This window comes from Oncorhynchus gorbuscha, linkage group LG04 (assembly GCF_021184085.1).
Source record: "Oncorhynchus gorbuscha isolate QuinsamMale2020 ecotype Even-year linkage group LG04, OgorEven_v1.0, whole genome shotgun sequence".
Classification (NCBI taxonomy): domain Eukaryota; kingdom Metazoa; phylum Chordata; class Actinopteri; order Salmoniformes; family Salmonidae; genus Oncorhynchus; species Oncorhynchus gorbuscha.
The window spans coordinates 33,280,218-33,301,572 of NC_060176.1; the positions used below are offsets into that span (position 1 = coordinate 33,280,218).

General features: G+C 39.9%; 2 protein-coding genes across 2 annotated transcripts in view; both read left to right on the plus strand.

The window, feature by feature from the left end:
• Positions 1 to 9,522, plus strand: part of LOC124033972 (solute carrier family 12 member 2-like) — a 46,913-nt gene extending 37,391 nt beyond the window's left edge. The window contains exons 16-26 of the mRNA XM_046346528.1: positions 3,817 to 3,928; positions 4,065 to 4,205; positions 4,729 to 4,835; positions 5,103 to 5,182; positions 5,571 to 5,720; positions 6,459 to 6,581; positions 6,793 to 6,904; positions 7,121 to 7,207; positions 7,613 to 7,748; positions 8,107 to 8,174; positions 8,324 to 9,522. Coding sequence (XP_046202484.1) covers positions 3,817 to 3,928; positions 4,065 to 4,205; positions 4,729 to 4,835; positions 5,103 to 5,182; positions 5,571 to 5,720; positions 6,459 to 6,581; positions 6,793 to 6,904; positions 7,121 to 7,207; positions 7,613 to 7,748; positions 8,107 to 8,174; positions 8,324 to 8,459 — 1,252 coding nt within the window. The 3' untranslated portion in view covers positions 8,460 to 9,522. The remainder of the gene's footprint in view (positions 1 to 3,816; positions 3,929 to 4,064; positions 4,206 to 4,728; positions 4,836 to 5,102; positions 5,183 to 5,570; positions 5,721 to 6,458; positions 6,582 to 6,792; positions 6,905 to 7,120; positions 7,208 to 7,612; positions 7,749 to 8,106; positions 8,175 to 8,323) is intronic.
• A 139-nt stretch (positions 9,523 to 9,661) lies between these two features.
• Positions 9,662 to 19,957, plus strand: nudt12 (nudix (nucleoside diphosphate linked moiety X)-type motif 12). Its single transcript, XM_046346529.1, has 7 exons — positions 9,662 to 9,798; positions 16,516 to 16,739; positions 17,861 to 18,429; positions 18,541 to 18,708; positions 18,853 to 18,966; positions 19,058 to 19,257; positions 19,425 to 19,957. Exons 2-7 carry the CDS (start codon positions 16,534 to 16,536, stop codon positions 19,533 to 19,535), a joined length of 1,368 nt encoding a protein of 455 aa, XP_046202485.1. The 5' UTR covers positions 9,662 to 9,798; positions 16,516 to 16,533; the 3' UTR covers positions 19,536 to 19,957.
• The last annotated feature ends 1,398 nt before the right edge of the window (positions 19,958 to 21,355 follow it).

A 21,355-nucleotide genomic window follows, 5' to 3' on the forward strand; every position in this document is an offset into this window, starting at 1 on the left:
CTATGCCACCACCCCGCTGACCAGAAGCTCTCGGGGTGTGCGAGAACACGTGGGCGGACGAAGAGAGAGCAGTAGGAGTAGCAATAAAGACTCTACACATGAACAAACTAACAAAACAAGAAACGTGAAAACCCAAAACAGCCCTATCTGGTGCAAACACAGAGACAGGAACAATCACCCACAAACACACAGTGAAACCCAGGCTACCTAAGTATGATTCTCAATCAGAGACAAGTAATGACACCTGCCTCTGATTGAGAACCATACTAGGCGAAACATAGAAATACCCAAATCATAGACAATCAAACATAGACTGCCCACCGCAACTCACGCCCTGACCATACTAAATAATGACAAAACAAAGGAAATAAAGGTCAGAACGTGACACATAGCCTGCGTCCGTAATGGGTCCGCGGTCAAACTACCACCCCTCATCACTGTCAAACCCTCCCTAAAACATTTCAGCTAGCAGGCCTTTCTAATCGACCTGATCCGGGTATGCTGGAAGGATATTGACCTCATCCCATCTGTAGAGGATGCCTGGTTGTTTTTAAAAAGTGCTTTCCTCACCATCTTGAATAAGCATGTCACATTCAAAAAACATCCTGTGGCGTACTGCATCAGCATCAATTCGCCCCCGCGATATGCAACTTTTCAGGGAAGTCAAGAACCAATATACACAGTCAGGAAAACAAAGGCTTTTTCAAACAGAAATTTGCATCCTGTAGCACTAATCCCCAAAAGTTTTGGAACACTGTAAAGTCCATGGAGAATAAGAGCACCTCCTCCCAGCTGCCCACAGCACTGAGGCTAGGAAACACTGTCACCGCTGATAAATCTACTATAATCGAGAATTTCAATAAGCATTTATCTACGGCTGGCCATGCTTTCCACCTCTCTTTCTAAAATGATCTGCCGCAGTTATTGCAACCCCTATTACTAGCCTGTTCAATCTCTCTTTTGTATCGTCTGAGATCCCTAAAGATTGGAAAGCTGCCCATCTTCAAAGGGGGAGACACTCTAGACCCAAACTGTTACAGACCTATATCCATCCTGCCCTGTCTTTCTAAAGTCTTCGAAAGCCAAGTTAACAAACCGATTACCGACCACTTTGAATCCCACCATACCTTCTCCGCTTTGCAATCTGGTTTCCGAGCTGGTCATGGGTGCACCTCAGCCACACTCAAGGTCCTAAACGATATCATAACCACCATCGATAAAAGACTACCTTGCAGCCGTCTTCATCGACCTCGCCAAGGCTTTCAACTCTGTTAATCACCACATTCTTATCGGCAGACTAAATAATCATGGTTTCTCAAATGACTGCCTTGCCTGGTTCACCAACTATTTCTGAGATAGAGTTCAGTGTGTGAAATCAGAGTGCCTGTTGTCCTGACCTCTGGCAGTCTCTATGGGGGTGACACAGGGTTCAATTCTCGGGCCGAATCTTTTCTCTGTATATATCAATAATGTCGCTCTTGCTGCTGGTGATTCTCTGATCAACCTCCACGCAGATGACACCATTCTGTGTACTTCTGGCCCTTCTTTGGACACTGTTAACAACCCTCCAGACGAGCTTCAATGGCATACAACACTCCTTCTGTGGCCTACAACTGCTCTTAAATGCAAGTAAAACCAAATGCATGCTCTTCAACCGATCGCTGCCCGCACCCACACGCCCGACTAGCATCACTACTCTGCACGGTTCTGACTTAGAATATGTGGACAACTACAACTACTTAGAATATGTGGACAACTAGGTGTCTGGATAGACTGTAAACACTCCTTCCAGACTCACATTAAGCATCTCCAATCCCAAATTAAATCTAGAATCGGCTTCCTATTTCGCAACAAAGCCTCCTTCACTCATGCTGCCAAACATACCCTCGTAAAACTGAGTATCCTACCGATCCTTGACTTCGGCAATGTCATTTATAGAATCGCCTCCAACACTCTACTCAGGAAATTAGATGTAGTCTATCACAGTGGCATTCGTTTCACCAAAGCCTCATATACTACCCATCACTGCGACCTCTATGCACTCGTTGGCTGGCCTTTGCTACATATTCGTCACCAAACCCACTGGCTCCAGGTCATCTATAAGTCTTTGTTGGGTAAAGCCCCGCCTTATCTCAGCTCACTGGTCACCATAGCAACACCCACCCGTAGCACACGCTCCAGCAGGTATATTTCACTGGTCATCCCCAAAGTCAACACCTCATTTGGCCACCTTTCCTTTCAGTTCTCTGCTGCCAATGACTGGAACGAATTGCAAAAATCACTCAAGCTGGAGACATATCATATCTCCCTCATTAACTTTAAGCATCAGCTGTCAGAGCAGATTACCGATCACTGTACCTGCATACAGCCCATCTGTAAATAGCCCACTCAACTACCTCATCCCCATATTGTTATTATTTTTTTGCTCTTTTGCACCCTAGTATCACTACTTGCACATCATCATCTGCACAGCTATCACTCCAGTGTTAATGCTAAATTGTAATTATTTCCATTATGGCCTATTTATTGCCTTACCTCCCTAATCTTACTGTATATAGATTGTTCTATTGTGTTATTGACTGTACGTTTGTTTATCCCATGTGTAAATTTGTGTTGTTGTTTTTGTCGCACTGCTTTGCTTTATCTTGGCCATGTCGCAGTTGTAAATGAGAACTTGTTCTCAACAGGCCCACCTGGCAAAATAAAGGGGAAATAAATAAATAAATAAAACATATTGGTTAACAAAGCTTTGATTATGACAAAAGTCTATAGTAGTGAATACACTCTCTCTCTCTCTGTTCTAACTTACCACACATTCACATCGTGGCCTATCTGCATGAATTCGTTGTGTCAGAGCCTTTTCCAAAATGATAGCTACTGGTAGTTCTAACTATCACAAGCGTGTGCAGCAGCCTCTGCGGCAGCAGCCTCCCCCAGGTCCTAGTGCCCCCCTGATAGGATGTTTAAGATGTGATGGAACGGTTGTCGGAAAAATAAAATCACAGAGAAAATATATTGACTGATATATTGATGTATTTAGGTGGGCTAATGAACAGTTCTAGAAACATCCCTGTCTCACTTCAGAACAAATTTCCTTTAGATTTTTTGCGGGGACTGTTGTAGTGAATTTGTTATTCAGTGCTTTTGTATGGACTAATAGCAGTAAGGCCCACAATTGTTTTTCATCAAACAATTTAAATTTAAAAAATGTATTCTTCAATCAGTCTTAAAATTCCAAATCAAAGAGCTAAATGATCCTTGGTATGACCTTCTTAAAACAGTTCCATATAGCTTAGTAGACAGGGCTTAGACTTTAGGTGGTTTTAATGTGTCATGTTGCGTTCTGTAATTTAAAGGTTAAGTTTGTACACTGCGCCTACTAATGTTTCATTGCATTTTGTTACAATATGATTTGGCACATTTTGTATATTTGCCATACATTTTAATTTAAAAAAAATGTACAGATAATTTTTAAGTGCCTGTTGGAATATATTTCACAAAACATTTCCAAATAAATGTTTTAATATATTTACCTAATATATATGTAAAAAACAATCTAAAATACATTAATGCATTTCAGAATGTATTTTTAAAAGCATTTTCTGATCCATTTAACAGATATTGTGATTTCAATTTTACACACATATATACGTATATATAGATTTTACTGTAAGTACAATACTTAATATTTGTTGGAATGTATTAAAATCTAATAAGTACATTTTTAAAAGAATACATTATTTGGCCAATTTAAAAATGTCACATGTATCCTGAAAAACGTACATGGACTATTATTTTTTTTTTCATATGGGATAGACCCCAGTGTCTGGTGATGACTGGATACCCCAATGCCCGGCCTGCTTTACTCCATCTGGTAAACGCATTCACTAAGAACGTAGGCCTTATGGTGTGTGGCCACGTCCGCACGGTACGTATCATTACAAGCCTAGCCGCTAAGCCTTATCAATTACAAAGCATCTCTGTACATACACAGTATACATCTTACATATAGTTTACAGCTTACTTGTATTTTTAGGAGTAACAGATTGTTTCATTATCCTAAGGTGTCCCGTCGGCCAAACTTCAAGGAGATGTCTCTTGATCATGCCCGCTACCAGCGCTGGCTGCTGAAGAATCGCATCAAGGCCTTCTACACCCCTGTGTTTGCTGAAGACCTGAGACATGGAGCTCAGTACCTTTTACAGGTGATTGTTCTGCAGTGCACTGCTATAATATGTGGTATATCCTCAGTATGGTGTGTGCCTAGCCTGGCCCCAGATATGTTTATGCTATCATGTTAAGTATTTTTCATGACCAGGAGTGGAAAGGAGTGGCATGATGGCACAAATGAACTGGTTCCCAGGCTCTTGTCTATCATGATCTTTTTCAATGTGCCAAACACCATCTAACCTTATTATTATTATTTTTTTCATTTAACCAGGCAAGTCAGTTAAGAACAAATTCTTATTTACAATGACGGCCTAGGAACAGTGGGTTAATCTGCCTTGTTCAGGGGCAGAGCGACAGATTTTTACCTTGTCAGCTCAGGGATTTGATCTTGCAACCTTTCAGTTACTGGTCCAATGCTCTAACCACTAGGCTATCTGCCGCATAAAGAGGTATTTATGACTACACTTTGTGCATGTTGTTCAAGGGATTTTTATTGAAAGAGTCAGGTAATGGCCTTCCAATATTAATATGTTGATGTAAACATTTTTCATCTTCAAGGCCACAGGTTTGGGGCGTTTGAAGCCCAACACACTTGTGATGGGCTTTAAGAACAACTGGAGTGATGGCGATATGAAAGATGTGGAAATGTATATCAACATCATCCAGTAAGTGTATCTAGTTTGACTGACTACATGGTTTGCTCTAGGGTGAAGATTCCCCTAGGTACAGATCTAGGATCAGCTTCCCCTTCCCAATCCTGACCTTAACCATTAGACGGGAAAATGCTAAACCCAAGATCAGCATATAGAGGCAATTTCACCCTACATCAAATGCTTTCCTGAGGAAATCATGATTGAAATCACTTTGGCCATCTATTCTTATACTATATTCCCTCTTCAGTGTTAGTAACAAGTTGTATGGTTGTGTTTCAGTGATGCCTTTGACTTGCAGCATGGTGTTGTCATCATCAGACTACAAGAGGGTCTTGATATCTCCCATATTCAAGACCCAGGTACAGTATTGTGTCATGCTGTGTTCTTCATTTTCCCAGGAGCACTCATTCAACACACTCATTCCTCACAATCAAGTTTAACATTCCTTAGTAGTACAGACATAGCTTCAGATGGAAGCTTAGCTTCAGTGGATAGCTTCAGATGGATTGAGCACACCCCCTTTCTAGCTATTCTATGGATTTTTTCACAGTAGTAAGGGTGCATCCGAAATGGCACCCTATTCTCTGTAGTGTACTTATAAAGCGCTGAGATTTCCTTCTGTTATTATTACTTCTTTTGACCAGAGGTCTATGTAGTGCACTATATAGGGAATAGAGTTCCATTTCAGACGCAAACCTAAGGACTAGATAAAGTGCTCTGAGATTTGTCTGATTGCCCCTTCTCCAGATGAGCTCCTGTCATCCCATGAGAAGAAGGACGCTGGTATGAAGGATGTAGTGGTGTCTGTCAACATGCTTGGTAAAGACTCCGAGGACAGTAACTCCTTTCCTCCATCCCTGATCACCAGTGCTCAAAACAGCCCTCTCATTCTCAGAGGTAATCTTTAGACTAGAATCAGTATATAGGCACAGTGCTTCACAGGTAATGTTGTAAAACAGAAATACTCAGATTAAGTCTAAGATTAAGCCTTCATGTCTTGAAGTCCACTTTTAGTCCAGTTGACTTATCCTGGGTTCAGGAAACCAGCTCCAAACAACCATAAACAGGCCTAACTTGCACCAAAGTAATTAATGTCTACTGTTTATGCTCATTTGAAAAGCTACAATGTGTCTTGGTCAGTCCCTCCAGGATTTTCTAAATCAACAATTCCCTGTATATTATGCAAGTGCTTGCAAATTTGACACTAATCTGAATATGCGCAGCGTGCCCACCTTTGTGTGCCAATGCTGAATCAAGACGTGCAACATTTTAGTTCTGAAGCATATATGAGAATGTACCAATGACATGGAGGCAGTGGGTGCAGAGCAAGAACGACAAAAAATGTATTAAAAAAACTGGAAGGGCAAATGGGCTTGTGCTCTGCACAAGATAGAGCCCTCTGTGCATGTGCCTTGTTGCCATACAAAATGCCAGAATTGCCACAGCAAAATTTAGCATTTTTGCCCACAAATATCACAAAAAATAACTGTGAAATCATGGATGCACTGCCTAGTATTCAACTGTGCATGCCCAGCTAGTAAGACATGTTTTCCTATGGGAAATTCTAACAGTCCACAGTCAATTACCATCTTTGATAATAACTGTGTGACTGCCTTTGATGTGGTTGCTCCACAGAGACGAAGAGAAGCGCTAAGCCACTGAGCCTCACAGACCAAAGGCTTCTGGAGGCCAGCCAGCAGTTCAAGAAGAAGCAGTGCAAAGGCACAGTGGATGTGTGGTGGCTGTTTGATGACGGAGGTACAGTATGGCAAGTCAATGCCGTGATTATATTCGTATGCACGAAATGAATAGGCATTATATCCAACAGGAAAAGCTAATTTTCTGTTACAAAACACTTTGCTACAGTGAGCCCCAATGAATATGACCCAAGTGTCAACAATCAGATTGGACCCCAAAGAGTCTTCATTTATGACCATCATCCCTTATTTATCTGTTCCAAATGTTACAGGCTTGGCTCTGTTGATTCCGTACTTGCTCACGGAAAAAAAGAAGTGGAAGGACTGCAAAATCCGTCTTTTTATTGGTGGAAAGATCAACAGGATTGACCATGATCGCAGGGCGTAAGTTATCGTTCCTTCAGTCATGATGTGAGGTTGAGGAATCTATAATATAATCAAATATTTAGCAGCTGCTTTTATTCAAAGCGACTTTGCATGCATTCATTTTTTGTATGGGTGGCCCCAGCCGAAATCGAACCTCCGATCCTGGTATCGCAAGCGCTATGACCTATCAACTGAGTCTGAAAAATTGAGATACTTTCTCCTGTTTTTTAATAGAATGGCTGCTCTGCTCAGCAAGTTCAGGATAGATTTCTCTGCGATCTATGTGCTCGGGGACATCAACACCAAGCCAAAGAAACACAAGTAAGATGCCTGCTGTGTCAAGATCATACTCTATTTACATACTGTATAAATATATATATTTTTAAATGTATTTTCAGATTTGATTGATCAGATAGAGAAAGAGGGTAACAGTAGGGTAAGATAGGGTGAGGTTGTACCATAGGGCAGTATACCAGATTCAAACCTATGCCAACACTGTAGATATGTGGCTGGAGGATGCAGCATTACCACTAAACCAGCCAGGCCACAAGATCATGTTCAACATGAAGTCACTTATAGGTCACTGAGAAGCCTCCGTCAAAGAAACTGTGCAATATGTGAAGTACAAAGAAACCATTAGCCTAGGACTATAATGACAATGTAATCATAATTATAATGCAATAATAATGACGTTCATTGTGTGTACCGTTTACCTGTCTCTTGTAGTGTGCTTAGCTTTGAGGAAATGATCGAGCCGTATAAGCTAAAGGAGGACGACATGGAGCAGGAGGCTGCAGAAAGGTTGAAGGCTGAGGAGCCTTGGAGGATCTCAGACAACGAGCTGGAGCTCTACAAGGCCAAGGTCTGGATCTTTTTAAAAACAGATTTTTAAGTTCATTTCTAATTTTATTGAACAGATATAGAGGGAGGATGACACTGGGGAAAGTTAGAGGTTGTTTTATTCGCATATACAGTGGGGCAAAAAAGTATTTAGTCAGCCACCAATTGTGCAAGTTCTCCCACTTAAAAAGATGAGAGAGGCCTGTAATTTTCTTCATAGGTACACTTCAACTATGACAGACAAAATGAGGGAAAAACATCCTGAAAATCACATTGTAGGATTTGTAATGAATTTATTTGCAAATTATGGTGGCTGACTTTTTGCCCCACTGTATATATAACTAATATAAGCTGAGTTGTTCCTATTTATTTTTCCACAGACTAACCGACAGATCAGATTGAATGAATTGCTGAAAGAACACTCAAACTCAGCAAAACTCATCGTTATGTAAGTAGTTATAATATTACATTATGTCTAGAACACAAATATAAAGTGATGGTATTGAAATGGACTGTTGATCTATTTAATTATCTATTTAATACTGTCTGTCTGTTCGTCCATCATTCTGACCGACTGACTCATTCCCTGTCCAACAGGAGCATGCCATTGGCCCGGAAGGGAACGGTGTCCAGTGCCCTCTACATGTGCTGGTTGGAGACTCTGTCGAAAGACCTGCCTCCTATTCTCTTAGTACGAGGCAACCACCAGAGTGTCCTTACTTTTTACTCTTAAAATTCCTCGCACTCTCAATTTAACTGACCAGAACTGTTATAATAGGAATTTATAGAATGGGGGGGGGGGGGGGGGGGGGGGGGGGGGCTCAAAGTGCATGGGGATATTATGGAACTAATTGTGTACTAATTGCATTCTCTTTACATCAAGTATTAGTAGAAGTGGCGGCTACACTACCATAAGTAGTCTGTCATAACAATTCACAAGTACCGTAGACCTAATTGTAATGTCACATAACAATACTGCGGAGTGTCTAAATAAACACATTTTGCTAATTTATGTAGTTATACACTAGTCTGGGTACCTGTCTTTTTAGCTATCATTCCAGTCATTGCCACTCCTTTTCCAGCTAAACACACCTGTACTGAGATTTGCCATATGACACGGAGTACAAAGACTGTAGTGTAACCTAAACAGACTAGTACCCAGGCTAGTTACACATGTAGAATGCAGTAGGTCACATCCTCTTGGAGCCTCAATGCTGTGGTGAACTAAATTATTCCATGCTAAAATCACACACCAGTTAGCCGACTTGAATGCAGTCAGAAGTGTTTTGACTTGTTTTTATTTATATATAATGCTTTTTTAAATTACATTTAGTCAACTAATGTGTAAGGGATGGGGGGATATAACAGGCCAATGAGAAATTGTTGTGGCTGTTTGTCATTATGTATTATTTGACACCGGTTGGTTTTCATTGCCCCCTTGATGACGATAGCTAGATTGTTAGTATTATCTGAGATTTAAATATTTTCATTTTACATTGTGTTTCTTAAAAATGTTAAATATTTGTTTGGTCAATAATTAAGGTTCCATTAGATTTTTTTGTATCTGAACAATGGTTGTTTTCTGTGTGTTGTCTTGTCTTTTTGATGACAGTCGTTACATTTTTTATTTCAAATGTAAAACAATCTTTAAAAGCAAAGCCTCTATATTCTTAAGTAACATTGTTATTGCCTATTTTGTACATTATGAAATTAACATCAACCACAAACAGTCATGTGTGATTTGTAATCTGGTTGTAATCTGGTTAGGCCACACAATAAATCATGCTCACTTGCAATACTAGGATTTGTGTGGTACGTCAGTCTGAAATGTATTTCGTATCTGAAGAATTTGTATAAATTAAGCATAACATTGAATATACTGTTACACATATGCATCAATAAGCATTGGAAAATAATCGCACTAAAGTTTAGACTTTAGTGCTTTAGACCAGTTGGATAGTGTTTGAGTGTAATAAGCATGTCTTGCCAGCGTCGCTGTTGCATTTGCTCCTGAATTATACAACCATTTGGGCCAGTCTCGGGAGGACTACAGACCGCAGGCACGTACTAAGGTTAGTGGTTGAAAGTGCCTTATTCCGTTGGTTTTATCTAGTGACACTCGATATAGGTTACATGTCGGGTGAAAGCTATATAATGGTTTTGCGTGACAAGTTGCATATTTCCTCTCGTATCGCCTATAGTTTAAACATGGAGTTGTGACATAACCGGAGTCCTGCAGCCAAAATAATAATATTTGTCAAAAGCAGTACAGCATTTTTATAGTTGCCGGACAGGCAACATCTTAAGAATCTTGAAATATCCATGTGTTTAAAATATTGCAACATATCTTTTGAAGGGGCTAAGGTCTACCAAATATAAACAAAGTTACATCATGTGAAAGGGCATTATTACATTTGATTGACGTCGGATGGACCAATGAGAATGTGGAAAAAACACCTACTGTAGCAGTTAGTCTGCACTTCGTTGTTTCATAGCTAAATTCTCCACTTGCTACTCTGTCACTGTTGTGGGGTCAAAGTCCCATTCCTACAACGAGAGTTTGCGTTGTACACAGCGTCGAGTTGTACAGCAGACTGTTCTTAGTTTCTACAGAATCACACGTGGCAAAAGGAACCATTGCCGAAAATCTAGCTACAATTCGACAAATATACGTTCTACTAAGCAATACATTACATGATGTTATACAAACATGAATTGTGTTATCAGATCGTAATTTTGCCCTCGTAGAACATAGATTACAGCGGCTAGAGGTTCTGAGTACTGCTGTTTTCCCATTCAATTTGATAATTATTGCACCCACCTGGTGTCCCAGCTCTACTAGTACATAATGGGAAGAATGGCATTTTTTCCATATACTAACTGTCCACTAGACTACAGAATCTATAGCAATAATTAACGTTAGCAATGGGAATATGACATGAGAGAGAGGGGGGCACAAAGTCACTGGTTGCCTAGATTTCATTTTTATGATTTTTTCCCCCTATATTAAAAACACCAAAAACTACAAAGAACCCTCTCTCTTAAAATAAAGTCGAACACTCTCCACCCCATCATCTCGGTTTTCTCTTCACCACTCCTCTCCTAACTTCCCCCTAAATGTTTTCTCCTTCCTCTTCTCATGAAAAGTAAAACATTGTGTCTGTAGATAGATATGTTAGACCTATCCCCTATGAAATTGTGGATATGTTTGGATAGGCTTAAGTAGTATGCTAATGGATAAAACAACCCTAACCCTTGTTTGATTGGTTAGTCTGTAGTCCTAGATGTGCTTTATCTGCTGTATTTAGATGGGTGTGTGTTAACTCCTACGGAGGTAACTTTTTATTTTATTTATTTTTTTACATTTGTGTGCTTTTCTCCTCTGCAGCCTATTCTGTGAGGGACAGACCACACCACAAATATAATAGGATTTTGAGAGTTTTCTTTGTCAGGTGCCATATTGTAGAATGGAAATGTTTAATGTACTATAGATAATCATTAGAAAACTATATTTATTTTGATAGTATTTTGGAATAATTTCATTGCCTACAGTATGGTCTGGTTTCCCAGACTCAGATTACACATTGTCCTTGACAAAATATCATGCTCAATATAAATTCAATATAAAAGTATTTATTTGTCCTGGACTAGGCTTAAGACAGAAGAGGAGAAGAAGAGGGTGAGATGGAATATACAGTATTTAGCTTAGGTACAAGCATGCTAGGGGGTGCAGGGAGGGGCTAGGGGTAGGCACGCCCAAGGGTCCTCAGCCCCAGTCCAGGATCAGCAGCACGTCCAAGTAGGCTTGGGCCAGGCTCATCCAGGAGTTATTAGATGTAGAAAAGGACAAAAGAAGGGGGTTAGTGGGAAGATGCATTGTTACATCAGATAAGACACAGTACACCAGCTGAGGCAAGCTGATCAAGGCCCCTAGAAAAATATAAACTATTGCAGCATAAACAACGGAGACTGGAACAGGGGGACCGAGAGACAATGTGGCCCCTTCCAACGCCACCCCTGCTTGCAACAAGCCAGGGACTCAGCCCCCGTAATAGTCAGTGGTATGGAATCCCAGTTGAGAGTGTGGAGCCGACCAAGCAGAGAGAGCAAGGATAGTTCATCAGTCCAGTACCTTGGGACCTGATGCCTCTGCTTGGCTCTCAGGGGGTATAATTTACTTGTACATCAAGCTGCCTTACATGACAGAAACAGGATATAGACTTCTGCCATATGGGCCATTCATGCTCAGACAAGGATTATTTGTCCAAGGCGTAGGTACGTAAACATTACTTACAAGACTGAAACATCTGATTCTCTCACATAAGAGGTCTGTAGAAAAAAATCCATGTATTCATCTATTTTCTTAGATATTGGGGGAACAAGGAGTCCTGCATCTTGTGGTTCTCTTCTGTTGTCCCTTTCTAACACATACCCTTCTGCGATAGGTTAATTAGCAATCAGACCACACATAAAATGATTTGAATCTGCACCAATTTTCAATATAAGTCCACAAGAACATAGAGGGTTAGCTGATAGGCAGTGTACAGGCTAGGTGCATCATTGAGCAGCTCAAACAGCTCCCCTATTGATCTTGTTTAGGCCATACAAATTTAATTGACTATGTAATGGATATATAATAGTAAAATTTTAAAAAATGGTGATTCCTTGAATTCATATGATTCTTTTGTGATGAATTGAATGATGTGCTTCGCCATTGTAGTAGTAGAACTAGTAGTAGTTCGGTTAAATAGCGATTAATCAAAATTATAATTTGTGAATCGCAAACAGTGACAGGAAAATATTTAGTTTTTGTCTGCCTTTCAAATTGTATATATTTTGTACATAATTAAGTTGATGGTAGTCGTCAGCCTGAAGTAAATACTTCTAAAGACAATCGGCTCTGTGATGCATGCTGAACATTTTTCTAACTTTTTCCCCAAAAACCTTCACAATTAAATGTTGACTTCTAAGTAGGCCTACCTGGCAGAATAATATAATGAAGATTTGTATCAATCAGGCGCCCATTTGTTTTGCATACTCTTCCATCACATGTGCAGTACAGATACTTGACAGAAACACCTGACACCAATATAGTGGATTAGGGAATGTGAATGTCATTCCAAAACCATTATACTGTTACAATCTTTGCTATATGAGCCATGATCGTTTGGATAGTAACCAAAAGGTTGCTGTTTTGAATCCCTGAGCCAATTAGGTATGGCCTTAAGGACATTAAAATGATCATACCTACACTAGCCTACAACACCACAATGCAATTAATATTTGCATTATTGTTTTCAAGTGAGTACAATTCTAGTCTAGGCTGTAAACTGCAGTGAAAGTGTAATTTGAATAATGGCACAAAATCCCTGTTATTTGAATGTTTCATTCCATTTGGGCAGTTTTGGGTCTACTCTTGACAGATTAGAAAGTCTAGAAGGGCACAGTGCAGGACAGTCTGTATTTTTGCTACTGATGTGCTGTTTGTTGCCGATCATCATTCTCCTAAGTCATCCTATATAGTGCAGCCACCTAGGCCTATGCTCCCAGCAGGCCCAGTTATTCATGAAACCTGAACACCATTCTGCCTCCTTCCCGATCTGAGCAGCTCTTCCTTGACCTAGAACCTAACGCTTCAATATAGCCTAAATATTTGTTGTTTACCTTTTTATGTGTGGCATAAGGCTACTTCAGAAGTCTCCTGTAGGCTACCTGCACATGTTCATCCACTCCACTCTAATATAATTCTAGCATCCAAACTGCGGACCAGCCATTCGATGAATGGAAAGTGACATCTGTTACACCAACAATTTTGACATTCGGAAATTGTCAAGCCAAACCTTTGATACGGAGTAGGGAGTGATGTATTTTATTTTTTGTCGAGATAGGGTATGTCAATTTGATTGTGGTGTTGAAAACGCAAACCATGAAGAAGCGCTCAAAGTCGGGTAATCGGTATGCAGTTATGCGTTGCTTATGGTAGTTGTGGTGCAATGGCACAGAAACCTGATGGCGGAAAATCGTTGCATATATTTTATATAATTATAAATATAGCATCAAAATGTTGAAAATGGAATTTCTCCCTAGCTGATAATTGTCTGCAGCCGGCTCTGATCAAAGTGTAATGAGACAGGCAGCGAGAGTGAGGTCGTTGGTGATGGTCGGAGTACCCTCAATCATCTGGTTTGTAGCCCTGTGTGGAATCGACTGTGCCACAAAACCATGCTGAAATGGTCAAGTCAATATCCTTGTTTATAAACACAGGGTTGCTACAGTTATTGTTATTTGTGGTGGTAATCATTATTTTTGAGTTAATTCTGATGGGGGAGCGTTTGCAATTTTTTGACATTACAAGGGAAGGGTCATGTTAAAATATTTTTAACATTGGAGAGTAGCGTTGAGCGATAAATCAATAATTAGAGGGAATGTCTTCCCTCAATAACGATATAAAAACGTTTAGATTCATTTTCGATAATGTCGATATAGAATAATTAGGTACAGCAGTCCATTTCACCTCTGACACAGCAGGAACGTGCGGAGAAGTGACAATATACACGTGGAGAGGTATACGCCCACAAAAAACACTTAGCACCTCGAGTGATGGAGTAGCCACTAACCACAAAAAGGTGTGATGTAGGCGAAAACAGTGGCAGTTATAGCCATGGAGAAGGAGCAGCTTCCAACAAAGAAATGATTGATAAAAAGGGTTAAACTGTTTCAGTAATTTGGAAGTGGTTTTGCTTTTTGAAGTCCGACAAAGAGCAGACCAATGTCCGGTGCAAATTGTGCCGTAGATGGGTGGCTACGAGGTCTGCTAATACGACAAATCTTTTTCAACATCTGAAGCAAAATCACTCTTCGGAACGTGCAGGAAGTTTCAGTTTGCTCCACGGTATTGATAAATGCCCCTCAAGCACCAGCCAATCTAGGCATGTTTGCCCAATAAGCAGTCAACACTGACAGTGTTTATGCCCGACAAGCAAACATTGAAAAAACAAAGACATCATTTATGCTATTATGCATCGCATTGCTAATGACATGCCTATAATTAGCATAGTCAAAAAGGAATGTTTCAAGAGGCTTATCAATTTAATTGACCCCAGGTACATGCTCCCTGGCCGCAAACATGGATTGATTAATTTTCCTTAAAGTATAATTTTATGTGTAGCTCACAGTCGATTCCTCTCCTTGTTCGGCCGGTGCTCGGCGGTCGACGTCACCGGTCTTCTAGCCATCATTGATCTATGTTTCATTTTCCATTGGGTTTGTCTTGTCTTCTTACACACCTGGTTCCAAATCCCATTCATTATGTAAATGTGTATTTAACCCTCTGTTTCCCCTCATGTCCTTGTCAGAGATTGTTTATTGTTATTTTCGTGTTTCATGGATTGGTGTGCGACGGGTTCTTGTACCCACATTTATTTTATTATGGACTTTGATTTTGGAGTTTGTGTTTTAAGTTATTAAAATACTCCATTTATACCAAGTTTGATTCTCCTGCGCCTGACTTCCCTGCCACCTACATACACGACATGACAGCAAGTCAGTTAAGAACAACTTATTATTTACAATGACGGCCTATCGGGGAACAGTGGGTTAACTGCTTTGTTCAGGGGTGGAATGACAGATTTTTAACTTGTCAGCTCGGGGATTCGATCTAGCAACCTTTCGGTTACTGGCCCAACGCTCTAATGCTCAGGCATTATGCATTCTTGAGTCTGAAGCAGACATGCACCTTTTAAACATTATTTGATAATTAACGTTATCGAATGAAAAAATATATAGATTGTGACAATTTATTTGCCATATCGAACAGCCCTATTGGAGAGGGTGGTGCATTTATTTGGTGGTGCATTTTTGGGTGGTGCATTTTTTTTGTGACAACTCCAGCCAAGCTTTCCCTTAAGGGTATAACATTACAATAGTATAGCTAATAGGCTATGTGTTTGTAGATCGTCTGAGGTGAATGAACTTACAGCAGCCAAGGTGATAATGGAATTTTAAGGTTTAATTCATTGTATAGAAATGCAGCAAATGAGCTTCAACTTTCCAAACCCAAATTATCACCCTGAATATCAGTCAGTTAATATGATCTTCATGAATTATGTGCTATTTTTGATTACATAAATGCTTCAAAATACTGAAAAAGTGATGTTTGCAAAAGAAAAGCGCTCTACAAATGTAATTTATTATTATTATTGTTAGCTGATGAAGGTTATCTCATAGAACAAAACATATAAACTCTCCTAAGCCTGTGTTTCCACAGACCTTATTTTCGGCGTTTATCCAAAAACCCTCCGAAACCCCATTCATTTCCCCAACGATCCATAGTGGAGTTAGCCTCCTTTGGTGCTTACAAAAAGATGCCATTACTATTGCTCTCTATACCGCTTTCACGTGTTAGTCAGAACTAGGACATTTCCAACTTTGAACTCGGCACAACCAGTTAGCAAGTCAGAAAGTTGTGAGGTTCCTAGTTGCGACCAGCACGTGAACGCGGCATTACTCCCAGTTAGTAAATTGCTAGACATAGGCAAATTGATGTAGGCCTACTTCTTTTATTCAATCTCAGTCTCAAGTAACCGAATATCACATACACACATGAGTAAAGATTTGTTTAATTAAACCTTTATTTATCCAGGAAGTCCCATTGAGGTCAGAATACCTATTTTACAAGCGAGACCTGGCTAAGAAGGCAGCTCAATAAAAACACATACAGTATATTAAACACATGGCAGTGCATACACAGCATAGCAAAACATAAACTATGTTCTATCATATTTATACAGGTATACTATCACACTCAAATGGCAAATATTCAGATGAGTCCCAAAGAGGAGCTGTTGGAGAGATTCCTGGATTATGCTTCCAGAGGAGACCTGGCAAAAGTCTCTGGGATGATCTCTCATTCCAGCTTTTTGGTCAATGAAAGTGGGGAGAATGGCTGGACTGCGTTGATGCTAGCTGCAAGGAATGGACACACTGATATTGTAGACAACCTACTTTCAAATGGGTAAATATCAAAACATACTGAACAAAAAAATTACATGGATACATGAGATTATTACAGCTGTTTTACATTGTCTAAATATTACTTTCTAAGTAAGTAAGTGAGAACTATTACTCCATTGTGTATGTTTTTGTTGTCACAGGAGATTGTAGGTCTATTAGGATAAAATCATATTTCAAACAAGTACTCATGGAATGTCAATCTTGAACACTACAGATATATCATAGAAATCAAGTTATTTTTGTATTTGAAAATGGCATGGGATGCATTTGTTTGTTTATGTTTTTATGGTGGCCCACTTTGACATCTTAGAGTGTGCCTTTAAATGTCTAAACATATGGTTAAAATAACAGCAGGGAAGGGGCCTCCCGGGTGGCGCAGTGGTTAAGGGCGCTGTAATGCAGCGCCAGCTATGCCACCAGAGACCCTGGGCGCAAACCCAGGGTCTCTGGGTTCGCGCCCAGGCTCTGTCGTTACCGGCCGCGACCGGGAGGTCTGTGGGGCGACGCACAATTGGCCTAGCGTCGTCCAGCTTAGGGAGGGGAGGGCCTGGCCGGAGGGCCTCATCGTGCACCAGTGACCCCCATGGTGGGCCGGGCGCAGTGCAAGGTTGCCAGGTGCATCGTGCACCAGTGACCCCCATGGTGGGCCGGGCGCAGTGCAAGGTTGCCAGGTGCAAAGTGTGTCCTCCGACACATTGGTGTTCGGCTGGCTTCCGGGTTGGATGCACGCTGTGTAAAAAAGTAGTGCGGCTTGGTTGGGTTGTGTATCGGAGGACGCATGACTTTCAACCTTAGTCTCCCCCGAGCATGTAGCCATGAGACAAGATAGTAGCCTCTAACAATTGGATACCACGAAATTGGGGAGAAAAAGGGGTAAAAAAATATATATATTTTTTTTAATAACACACCGTAGCAAAATGTTTCCCAATGGAAAACGTTTTGTAATGAAAACAAGAGTTTCTATTATACGAATTCAGGTATGTCCCTCCCCATTTTGTCCTGTTTGCTTCCATTTGCTTCCATTTGGTTCCTAGTGAATGAATTACCTGATAGCGGATAATTAACCATGTAAACATGAAGATAACATCAGTGTGTACTGATCACACTTCTCTTTCCCTCAAGGTGTGATATGTTTTTAGTCAATAAATCTGCTCAAACTGCCTATGACATTGCCAAATTCTGGGGACACCGACATATTGCCAGGTTATTGGCAAAGACTGAGAACAAATGTCAACGGATTCTACCCAGCGACAGAATGGAAGAGCATGAAAACTACTTCACCAGAGAAGTTTTCAACAGAATGAGTGAAAAGAGGTCTGACAGCAAGTGGCTAGAAGCAAAACAGTCTTCTCCAGACACAGTGTTCATCTTGTTCTTTAACTTGAATCCTCTTGTGTCTGCTTCCGAGGAGAGCAAAACAGCCCATCCAGGTATAAAACTGTGTCGACTTGATGCAAGCTCGGTTAATAAAGAACTACTTCAAAAATCTGGAACAACAGTCATCTTCCTCGGAGTAGAGAAGCAGAGAAGCTCCTCATCCTCTCCTCCAAAAGAAGGGAATGAACCCACTGCGTGGTTTGCTCTCAATACTGATGACAATCCCATGGATCATCTCCAACTCACCAATCCAAATAGCTTCTTCCTCAAACCACCCATGCCAGGTCTTCTGAAACTTAGTGAGGCTGAGGCTGGTGAGTATTTCTCTGGGAGGTTCTTCATCAAAATATTATTGAAAAAGCATACAAAATGTGGACTTAGTAAACCCCCCCCCCAAAAAAAAATGATGATCCCTTTCCCCTCAGGAATCATAGCCCAAGCCAGCTCTGTCCTCGCTTGGCACAACCGATACAGCTTCTGCCCAACATGTGGGAGTAACACCAATGTGGAGGAAGGAGGCTATAAGAGGACCTGCTTCAACAAAGACTGCAGAAGCCGACAAGGCATCCACAACACTTGTTACCCACGAGTTGGTAAAGAGCCTCCTGTTTTTGAATTTGTTAATTGAAACTGAACTACTGCATGTTTTTTTTCTCTTAATCATTATTATAATGTTCTAACCTCAATATCAGGTCAAAATGATCTGACTTATGTAATGTGTCGTGTTATGCATGCAGATCCTGTGGTGATCATGTTGGTCATTCACCCAGATGGCAACCAATGCTTATTGGGCAGAAAGAAGACTTTTCCTGCTGGGATGTTTTCATGTCTTGCTGGATTCATTGAACCAGGTAGTTTATCTCAACACACTAAACAAAACACTTAATATTTAGTCTGATTTTGGAGTGTGCAGATAGATGTCAGTGACATCTCTCTATGCAGGTGAGGCCATTGAGGATGCAGTAAGGAGAGAGACGGAGGAGGAGAGTGGGGTCAAAGTGGGTCCTGTTCAGTATGTGTCATGTCAGCCCTGGCCAATGCCCTCCTCACTAATGATTGGATGCCTGGCTGTTGCCATATCAACAGACATCAAAGTCGATGAAAAGGAAATTGAAGAGGCTCGTTGGTTTACACGGCAACAGGTAAATGCTACTTTTCCTAATCTGTGATTTACATGTTATAACATAGGGCTAGATGGAAACAAAACATCACCTGAATGTAATAAGAGGTGTTTGAAGTCATGTAAACTATGTCAGTGAACTTGTATTGTTACAATGTATTAACTCAGTGCTATGTCTGTGTAATGCAGGTTATAGATGTCATTGTCAAGGGAACAAAACCAGCTTTTACCGTGCCGCCAAGACAGGCCATTGCACATCAGTTGGTGAAACATTGGATTGGTATGAGCTCAAATCTTTAAACTTAATGAAGGGCACTTCTCCAGGATGGATTACGCCACTAAATGTAATTTATAATGAAATACAATAGAAAAATCTATGAATGAATTATCAAAACATTCTCATGTCTGATTTTCCATCCAATCAAAGTAGTGTTTACTATAACATCTAAGGTATTATCACATTTAAGACATTTAAATTGTCATAAAGTGATCAAAGTATATTTTTATTTTATTTCCACTATGCCTTAGATATGAACCCGATTCATCTATAATTTTATATGGAATACTTTTTCATCATTGCAGTATTTTAATTGGAGAAAAGTATGTCAAGAAAAAGTAGGCATTTTAAAGGGATAATCGACCCCCAGAAAAAATTGAAACTCCAGTCGATTTTGTGAAAGCCTATGATCCATCAGTGAGTACAATAAAAATCTTACCCATGATTTAACTTCTAAGTGGTCCGTCTGTGAAATTAGGTAATTGTGTAGGAACGTGTCATAGCTACATGGTTCTCGTCACTGGAGATAATACACTATCACATTTCATAACACTAAGAAAAAAATACCTGCACTTCATCGCCAAATCAGCCAATAGATGGTATGGAACACATCTATCCGTTTATATGGTCATTACAAAGTATATATTTAAATCTAAACAGTGTACCAAATTATTCAACTCAGTTTTTCTAGTACCATCTCGCAATGCGCTTTTTGTGTCGGGGAAATATGGGAAAGGGCCGTTGTTGCCATAGCAACATACTATATCCACTGCTCTGGGCAGAGGCGAACTGCAAGTTGAACTCTGTGACATGGACTCCTAAATTGATAGTGCAGTTTGTTTAGGCAATTTTACAGTTAGGTAGCTACTTCACATTCTGATATTGACTTTGGTATTATTGTGTCTACCGACATTTGATAGCTAGCCCAGAGAGAGAGCATTGGGTTGTGTAGTCAACTTGAGCTACAACAGATTTCCACAATGATTTTCACATGTTGCTACCAACCTTCTAATTAAAAATAAAAAAAATCACAAAAATATTGTTTTCACATATACGTTTTTAACACTGTTAATCATAGGAATTTGTGGTTTTATCAGCAAAACAGCAGCCATCTCCTTCGGCACCATTATCATGATTGGACTCAGAAATAACATTTACAAAATACTTTTTTTTTTTAAATATGACAATTCCAGGGCAATTGTATTCACTCAGAAAAATAATCTCATAATGATTCAGGAATAGATTATTTTTTTATTCACTATGGATGTCTTGACAATGTGATTAAATTCAATCAAAAATATTTGTAATTTTGGTATAGAATTCTGGAATTTTTGTTTGTGTATAAAGTATTTGGCAACAATTTTTAAAAATTCACAATCATTTCAATGATCTTGTTATCATTGCAATAGTAACATATTCTTCATGTCAATTAATTAATTAAACTTCGTGTTCAAAAAGGTAAATAAGTATTCTGCAAGGTTTTTCCAAAAATCTTGCAAAAAGTGAGTTGGATGTTCACCTTATTTTTAGCAGAAAATGCAAATATCAACAAATGTGGACAACATAGAATTACATGGATATATCTTATGTAGAGTTTTAAAGTGCACTTCCTTAAATGTGTATATATATACAATAAGGCATCAAGCAAGCTTTTTTTCCAGACAATGTCAGGAATAAGCATGTTCCGGAAAATGTTTCCCCTAGGCGTAAATTGTTTCTGTGAATGGAAAATGTGCCTTGTGTATTTGTACAATAAGATTTCTCATGTAAGCCCACGCCTTCCAAACTGATTTCTGGATAAGCTCTGTGATCATCACCAAAGCTAAGATGAGTTTTCATTAGT